Source organism: Pinus tabuliformis, chromosome 1_2, assembly GCF_031772625.1.
Source record: "Pinus tabuliformis cultivar Carrire ecotype Pingquan chromosome 1_2, CPIR1, whole genome shotgun sequence".
Lineage (NCBI taxonomy): Eukaryota > Viridiplantae > Streptophyta > Pinopsida > Pinales > Pinaceae > Pinus > Pinus tabuliformis.
The window spans coordinates 93207257-93217245 of NC_142298.1; the positions used below are offsets into that span (position 1 = coordinate 93207257).

At 31.6% G+C, this 9989-nt stretch overlaps 1 protein-coding gene across 1 annotated transcript; it reads left to right on the plus strand.

Moving 5' to 3' along the window:
• Positions 1 to 8573: 8573 nt before the first annotated feature.
• LOC149204601 (uncharacterized) lies at positions 8574 to 8933 on the plus strand. Its single transcript, XM_089397165.1, has one exon. It carries the CDS (start codon positions 8574 to 8576, stop codon positions 8931 to 8933), a length of 360 nt encoding a protein of 119 aa, XP_089253291.1.
• The last annotated feature ends 1056 nt before the right edge of the window (positions 8934 to 9989 follow it).

The following is a 9989-nucleotide window of genomic DNA, read 5'->3' on the forward strand; positions in this document are numbered from 1 at the left end:
TTTAATAATAATCCCTTGGGTTCATAATCCCTTAGGGTTTTAGTATTAATCCCTTGGGTTTATAATAATAGTCCCTTCGGTTTATAATATAATTCATGGTCAACCATGGTTATTCATAGTAAACCATGGTCAAACATGGTCTACCATGTTTATTTTAGTGTTCCAGTATTTATCTTAGGGTTTATATACCTTGGGTTTATAATATTAGTTTCTATGGTCCAACGTCACATTTTGACAACCATGGTTAACCTTGGTCCAACGTTGCATTTTGACACAGATTGTCTCAATATGAAAATCAACCATCGTGAACCATTATTAATGATGGTCAACCACAGTCCAATGTTGCATTGCGAGAAAGGTTCACTCAATTTGAAAATCAATCATGGTCAAGGATGGTTAACCATGGTCCAACATCACATTGTGATAAGGATTGTCTCAATATGAATATCAGCCATGGCAAACCATGTTCAACCATGTTTATTTTAGTGTTTATAATATTTATCTTAGGGTTTATATACCTTAGTTGTATAATATTAGTCCCTTTGGTTTAATATTATTCAATGAAGGTCAACCATGCTATATAAAATCAATTGTGGTCAACCATTGGTCAACATCACATTGTGACAAAGATTGTTTCAATATGAAAATCAATCATTGTCTCAACCATGGTCCAATGCTGCCTTATGACAAAGATTGTCTCAATATCATAATCATGGTCAGTGATGGTCCATCATGGTGTACCTTGGTCAATCATGGTCAACCATGTTTTATAAAGTCAAACATGGTCATCCATGGTCAATCATGATCAACCATGGTCAACCTTGTTTATTTTAGTGTTTATAATATTTATCTTAGGGTTTATATACCTTGGGTTTATAATATTAGTCCTTTGGGTTTAATAATATTCCCTTGGGGTTTTAGTATTAATTCCTTGGGTTTATTATTCCATTGGGTTCATAATAATAATCCCTTGGGTTTATAATATCATGCATGGTCAACCATGGTAATCATAGCCAACCATGGTGAATCATGGTCAACCATGTTTATTTTAGCGTTTACAATATTTATCTTAGGATTTATATACCTTGGGTTTATAATATTAGCCCATTGGGTTTAATATTATTCACCTAGGTTCATAATCCCTTGGTTTTATTTATTCCCTTCGATTCATAATATCAATCCCTTGGGTTTATTATTCCCTTTGGTTTATAGTAGCTATCATGGCAAACCATGGTCAAATGTTGTATTTTGACAAAGATTGTCTCAATATGGAAATCAACCATGGTGATCCATGGTCAACAACCATGGTGACATTATATCAAAGATTATCTCATTCTCCAACGTCACATTGTGACAACCATGACAAACTTGGTCCAACGTCACATTCTGACACAGATTGTCTCCATATGAAAATCAACCATTGTGAACCATCGCCAATCATGGTCAACCATAGTCAACTAGGGTCTAATCCCTTGGGTTTATAATTTCAATCATGGTCGATCATAATTAACCATGATTATTTTAGTGTTTAATTTTGAATTAATTATTAATAATTAATGAATTATTGATTTATATTTAATGATTAATAACTATATAATAATTAAATAAACTATTTAGTATTTAAATAATTAACAATATTTATATTAGTTTTTATTTTATATTAATAAATATAATTAACCATATTATTGACAATATTTAATATATTAATTTAACATTAATATATAAATTTAGTATATTAGATTTATAATATTAATATATTATCAATATTAATATTAATTTCAATTTCAATTTCAATTGTGTAATATTAATATTTATATATTAATTTAGCATCTTAGATCTATAATATAGTATATATTAAGTTGATGCGGACGGGTATATTAACCATAGTTACCAAATTAATTAGAATGAGTGAAAAAAGTACAAAAATTCGTGCGTTCGATTCGTATATCGAATAATTCGAAAAAAATCGATCTCTTTCATGGTAGCGTCACGTGGATAACCGAAATTCATGGTTAGCTTAGCGTCATGCAGGTAACCGAAATTCATGGTTTATAATTTATGACACATGCCTAAAATGGTAAATGCAGTGAACCCTTAACACAAAACAGATGTAAATGGGTTTGAATTTGACGGGCATTTTGCCCGTCATGAGCCATTTCACCCGTAAAATACGTTTTAAATTTTTAAATGACCGTTTAAGGTGAAGTGTTTTGAAATTTGAAGAACATATTTTTTACGGGTCAATTTTTTTGAAAAACGTTATTAATACCTTATCTCGCACCATTCCCTAGCCGAAGATTTTTTCTCTAGGAAAGGATATACTATAGTTTCGGGATGGTAATGTTGATCAAATACGGAATGGTCTGGTCAGCAAACCAACATTAATTTGGAATCTTTCCCTGGACGATTTCGGGGATCTGTGCATGGTCTCCCTGTCTTTCCTCTTTCATCTTCAGATTCCAACAGTAGCAAACCCAACGAATGTGGGCTTGTTTTCTTTGTACAGTCGAGTTCATGAATCAATCTAAGTGTTGTTGCGTCACACACCACTGCCTTGCTTTCACAGAAAGTTTGCAAATCAACGCCAATGTGAAATCCTTGTTAATATTGCTGCTGGTTGGCTTCATCCTTAAATTTCACATGCCCAGAAGAGCTTTGGGCCATCTACTTCCGTGACACTCTCTCTCAACGCATTGCCCATTCAGACTTATGCCCAGCTCAAGGTTGGCTCCAAGGAAACTGGGAGGAAATTACAAATTGGTGCTTCAGAAGTTCAGGTTAGTGATGGATTTTTTATTCTTCAAACATTGTGGGTCTGATTGTTGCTAGCTTTTAATTTTTTATTTCATAAGTGATTTAATTTTTTATTTCACAAGAGATTTGGATATGTGTAATTGCTCACTGCTCTTTAAACAGGGTTTTATCATTATGGAGAATATGGTTTCTTGGAGATTTAAATTCTTTTATGAAATGATTGTCGATTGTTTCACTGTCTACAAGTCTCTCCCAAAATTTACTTAATACACATTATTAATTTACTTATTAAGGATCTTCAGTGTTGTGACTCGTCATGACTCATTAGGGCTTTTAGAATGAAAATAGCAACAATGTCAAATCCCTCTGCCCAGTTGCCACTAACAGAGAACCCTAACTGTATATTACTATAAAGAAAGGCATCATATCGAACTGCGGAATTGGGACTAAATTAACACATTTTCATTTTACAATCAAATCTTAGAAACCATTGTTTTTGTTCTTCGTCTAGAATCTACTTATGCTAAAAGATGAACCATAACAAACAAATTCGATATTGATTGCTAAAACCTTCTTAACAATGGTCACTCCATTCCATTTTCTTAAGTGACTTGGAAATGGCAACATTTAACTAATCTAAAACAGAATGCAATTCAGAATGTTCACAAAACATAAATTAGTAGATGCAAACTACGATGGTTTCTTAGTATGACAATAAGGCATATATGGTTTTCTCAACTCCGCAAGCAAGCTAAATCTTTAAAGTCAATAGAGACAAGTTCTGAAATCTACCATCGAAGACATAAGCTTGGATCTGCTCCCTTGTATTGCTAAGCTTGTAAAAATAATCCATTGCTTTCTGTAAAATGGCATGGTATTGCACAAATGCAACTACAGTCACAAATACATCATCCTACGACAGTAAAAGTTATTGATGCAAAGATCATTTTAAATAAAAATAAAAGAAAGATATTTGCTTCACTCTAGACACTGAAAATGTCTTCTATGCCTAGTACCTACGATCTTTGCATTTTAAGGTATAGTAGTTATTCACATGCAAGGTTGGAATTTAGATTTGAAATTTATATATATTAGTGTTTTGTATATTTTTAATATTGACTTTATTGTTTTAATTATTTTTTTAATTTAATAAAAATTGTAATAATTGATTTTTTCCTAACTTTAAAAAAATATTAATAATAATTATTATTAAAATTATATATATATATATATATATATATATATATATATATATATATATATATATATGTTTATAAATAATAATATAATCAACTTAAATTATATTTTGCTTTAGAGAAAATAGGGGGTGGTTCAAAAGATATGGAATTGTTATATATTATGTTTTTTTTTTATATATGAGGATCTAATAAAATGTTGATAATTCTATAAAAAAAAATATTTCAAATTTAAGATTACAATTATATGTAAGATTTAACAATATTATTAAGATGTTGAAATGCTAAGAAAATTTAAAAGTTTAACTATATATATTAATATTCAAAATCAAAGTTCAAATAAATATTAATGTAGATATGAGGATTTCAACATATAACAACTTCCTTAATTTGATATGCCTTTGTCTTTACTTCTTGTTCAAATAAATATTAATATAGATATGAGGATTTCAATATATAACAACTTCCTTAATTTGATTACCCTTGTCTTTACTTGTTCTTCTTATTTATCCATTCCGGTGCTTCCATCCTCTTCTAAGTCTTCACATCTTAGCTCAAACCTCTTCCTTAACCATTGCCCTTGTCTTTACCTACTCTTCTTATTTTTCCATTGCAATGCTTCCATCCTCTTCTAAGTCTTCACATCTTAACTCAAACCTCTTCCTTAACCATTGCCCTCGTCTTTACTTGCTCTTCTTATTTTTCCACGCCCAGTTCAAGATTGACTCTAAGGAAACTGCCAGGAAACTGCAAATTTGCGCTTCAGGTTAGTGATTGATTTTTTTTTCTCCAAACACTGTGGGTCTGATTGCTTCTACGTTTTAATTTTTTATTTAATAAGTAATTTAATTTTTTATTTCACAAGAGATTTGTATGTGTAACTGCTCACAACTCTTTAAAACAAGGGTTTATCATTATGCAGAATATGGTTTCTTGGCCTAGAAATTGACATTCCACTGAAAGTTTCTTTTGGTTTTCAAAAAGCTTCTGGGTTTTTAAACTTATTTTACAGTGAATAAATCTGTTAAAACTTCAACCGACAGTGGTAAAAATAAAAATTATTTTTTGTTTTTAAAAAGATTCTTGGCTAAATTATGTATGAGCGTTAATCGTCTTTGAGTGTTTTTATTTTTTGATCTTTGGATCTCTCACCCAATTTTATTGACTTGCACTTGATTGGTTCTTAGATTACATTAGAATCATCTTGTGTTTGAGAATTCTCTTGCGTAGATCACATTTTCATAATTAGAATTCTCATTTTCAGAATATGAATGAAAAATGTGCATAGATTACATTTGCATACTTTTCAAATGAATTGTGCATAGATTACAATTGCATAGCTTACATTTTGAAAAATCAATCGTAGATTTAGATCAGCTTTCTTTGATTTCAATTTACATATTTTTATGCTTGTTTTTAACACATAAAAAGAAAAAAATAAAAACTTTTTGGAATTGATTTGCATTAGTTTTTCTTGATGAAATTAGTGCATTATATAATTTGTTATATTTTCTCTTAGTGATCAATTTCTTGCATTGTTGGAAGTGAATGGAAACTCTCTCCTTAATTTAGTTAGGATTCATCGAATTGAAAAGATTACATTATCATATTCAATTGCATTCAGTTTTCGATTGGGTCATAACACCATTGGTTTCATATCCATTTATCCTTTTGAGTAATAACAGCCTAAATAACACATCGCTTAATTAAAATTCATCTAGTAATTTTTACATTTTTAGGGCTCTTTCCACCAATCTAGCTTAGGCTAGTATCTTGGAGTAGGGAGTAATTAACTCTCCAAGATAGTAAAATAAACAAGTAGTTGTATCTTGTGGTAGGAGATAAATTCTGATTGTTACATCTATGCTCTGGGAAAGCTCCTCTTAAAGGAGAAGCACGAGATCATATCTGAACCAGTGTGGGAATCAATCCTTCCTCATTGGGAACGATAGAAGATAATCACGTATTAAAAACGGTAAACCTCGAATTAACCATTGTCGAGGAGCCTGGGGTCAATTGTTGGTAAACCTTGGACTATGTCAAGGAGCCTTCAAGGGGATTGAGCTTGTTACTCTGCCCTTGCGTGCGTATCGGATCGTACACTGTTCCCCCAGGTATATTTGTTTCCGTTGGTAACCTTAGTGACCATATTCTATAGGATTCTTTCCTAAGGTGACGGTGGAGGGAAGATCCCACTATACCTGGAGCAGACGTCGGCTAGACTCACTTGGATTTTCTGGGGGGTTTTCTTCACTCGAGACGGTTTAGTGGAGAAACTTGTGCTAGTCTATTCATTAAGCAGGTTGTCGGGGTAACTGTTCCAACCGCCATTTCTGTATTGAATTCTACGACGTTGTATTTCATCACCAACTAGTGTTTTCGGTACAGAAAGTTACTTTTTGTGTGTGGTTTGACTCCTAGATTGATAGTGTGTGTTAATTTCTTTGTTTTTACTTTTAGAGACCATAGGTGTGAATTGTGAATTTTAATTGTTAGGTGTGAATTGTGAATTGTTAATTTTAGTTTTAAATTGTTAATAAAATTCACTGAAGTTGAATATAATGGCAAATGTTCTGGAATTTACCAACCAAGGAATCCCTCTTAACGAGAATCCTAGTACTTTTCCTTACTTTTGATTACGTTTGGAATTTTTTAAGATCAAATATTTTGATGAGTCATCAAGCAATAATCACAATTATGTTATTTTTTATATGAAGTGTGGAAACCATTATTTAGAACTTACATGGAGTAAAAGGAGTTTTCGCTTTATCTTAACCCTAAAATTGTGAGTGAAGTCATGACATTTATTATTTAAAATATAATTTTATTATATAAATTGATTCAAAATTTTAAAACTATTTAAAATATATTTTTATTATATAAATTGATTTTAAATTTTTAAAAACTTTTAATTAAAACGGTTTTATAAATTATACCACTCAAATTTATAATTTAATACTATTTCAACCAAAAGTTAAGAAGGAATGTATTATCCAACAAGGAATATATTAGCCCTCTCAGGATGACTCAAAATCTGATTTTTCGCAAAATTTGGATTACTACATGTATGCTACTATGAATTGATTTGTTTTTCCTTAAGAAGTCTATTATGTGAGGAAGTGGGCTTCCGTCGGATAATCCATTAACTTTACTAGAAAGTAAAGGGCTTTATTGTTTTCATTAATCTGATAATTCCCCCAATGAGACACATGTGACAATCAACATCTTTCACTGTCACAAGATTCCACTTGTCGAAAAACACTTTCCTAGGAAATTGCATCTTCATTCGTGACTCATGACTATCATATAATCTGTCTTCTACCATCTTCTTATCAAAATCTTACTACAGTTTATCTACTAATAGCCACACTATCTCAGGAAAAATGGAATACTCTATTCCTAAGTTTTAACTTATAACCTTTTAGGGAGAACACTAGATTTAAAATAATTAACCAAAATCGTGCTCCATTTTGACTACTAAAAACAAGGCCTTCTCATGCACAGTGGGATAACCGACACACTTGGCGATACTAAAAGCAAACATAAATCGAAGCTTTACCATAATTAGAGTTCCTTTGAAATCGAAGCCTAAATTGATGTCACGTGATTTAGATTAGATGGTGACATGGTGCATTGTTAAGGCATTTTTTTTGTGGTAGGATTTTAAGTTTCTAAGAGTTCTATTTGTAGATATAAAGTTATTTTTTTTGTAAGTTTTTTAAATTATTAATTTATTGTTATTGTTTTTCATGTAGGTACATTATTTAAATAGAAATGCCTCCAAAAAGAAAGAGTCAATCAACTATTAACAATTTTTATGGATATTCTAAGACATCAAAGACTTCTAATGTTAAAGGTATTCCATCTATACCCGATTTGAATGATGATGCTAATGAAGATGTAAATGAAGAGTTTGTTGTTGATTTAGAAATTCCTCGCCATGAAAAGGAAGGACAAGATGGTAGATCTAGTAGTTCGAGGAGGGAGGCTTTCTCAAAACGTGAATTTCGAGAAGAGTGGACGATAAAACATCCTTGGGTTTATAGTATCAACGTTGAATATGGAAAGATTAGTATGAATTGCAAAATCTGTGAGAAATACAAAGCTCAAGGTCCATGGGGTATTGGAGATGGATGTAATACCATTCAATATGATGCTATAACAACTCATGCAAAATCTATTATTCATCAAACATCAACTCAGAAAAATTTGTATGAAATTGAAAGGTTGGCAAAGCCCATTACAGAACACATAGTGACAATAAATGAGGCTAATAAGGAAAGGGTCATAACCACTATGAAGTTAGCATATTTTATTGCGCAAAAGGATATTTTAATTTCTACTTATGAAGATCTTTGTCATCTTCAAATGCATCTTCTAACACCTAATATGCCTTCTCGAGTGGAGTATTCTTCCTACATAAATAGAAAAGCAGCTACTAAATTTATTCACTCTATATCAGATTACTTTGAAGAGGTTCAAACTAGAAAAATGTTGGAAAGCCCATTTTTCTCTATAATGTTAGATGAAAGTATAGACAATGGTTAGGAACAACACCTTGTTGTGTATTCTACATATCTAGACTTGAAAGGATTGGGCCCTCCAGTGTCACAATTTATGAAAATGATTACTATTCCAGATGGAAAAGGAAAGACTATATATGATACCATCATTAATTTAAGGGAAACAAGGCAGTTGAAAAATGAGAAACTAATAGCAGTTTCGACTGATGGTGCTTCATCTATGGTTGGATGTGAAAATGGATTTGTCACATTGCTAAAGAATGATTTACCAAATCTTATTGGTACTCATTGCGTTGCACATCGTGAAGCACTTGCAGCATCAGATGCTTCAAAAAATATACCAGAGTTTTTGTTTGTTGAGAAAATAGCAAACAAGGTATACTCATGGGTTGGAAATTCGACAAAGAGAAATAATGAACTCGTTTCTTTATTGGAGATAATGGAAATAGAATCCTTGTAGGTTCTTCAAATCCATGGGATTCGATGGCTCTCTAGGGGTCAAGTGGTTGAAAGACTAGTTACATTAATGTCTGCTATTTTGAGTTTGTGGAAGAGAGAAAGAAAGAATTCATGGTATGATAAGGCAAGAATTTTTTCAGTTCAATTTTGTTTGAATATGCTTGCTGATGTTTTGAATGAGCTGAATAATCTAAACAAAAAATTTCAAGAAGATAATGTGGATGTCACATCACTTGGAATAGCTATTGACCATACATTAAATTCCCTTAAAAGATATTTCTGCAATTCAGATTCTTTTGCTGAAGGTGTTGTACATCTTATTAAATTTTTAAAAAACTCTAAAGATGGGTTCCTTGAAAATGTTAACAAAGAGGGAAATACCCATAGACATGATTTTTTTTATATTCCAATCCATGATGAACAATTGCCACAACCAATGGAAACTTGCATTGATGGCTCCCTTGAGAGTTGCATACAACTTACAAGAAACTATGTCCAAGCATTGATTGAGAGTTTCAATTCAAGATTTCCAGATCTTCATCTTTTTAATGTAGTAAGGTTGTTTAGTTCTTTTCATTATCCATCAGATCTTTATGTCAGAGAAAATAATGCAAAGCATTGGCTTGAAATACTTTTTTCACATTTGCAGCATAAAACATGTAATGAAGGTGAAAATGTACCAACATTTGATGTTACAACGTGTAAAAGAGAACTATACCAATTTATTGATGAGGTTCATTTGAATGGAGAAAGATTTCCAATGAAAGATGCATGGAAAGTGTTTTCTCAAACAAAATATTAGCACTCTAGGTATCCAAATATGCTAAAATTATGGCAAGCAATGCTTGTCATACCAGCGAGCACTGTCGCATGTGAACGAGGGTTCTCTAAGCAAAATATGATCAAAGATATAAGGAGAACAAGACTATCAATTAACACACTTGATGCATTGATGCGTATATCATTAATAGGTCCTAACACAACAGATGTGGAATGGGAACGAGTTTATGAGATTTGGAAAACTGCAAAGGAAAGAAGACTCTTTGACAGGTGTGAA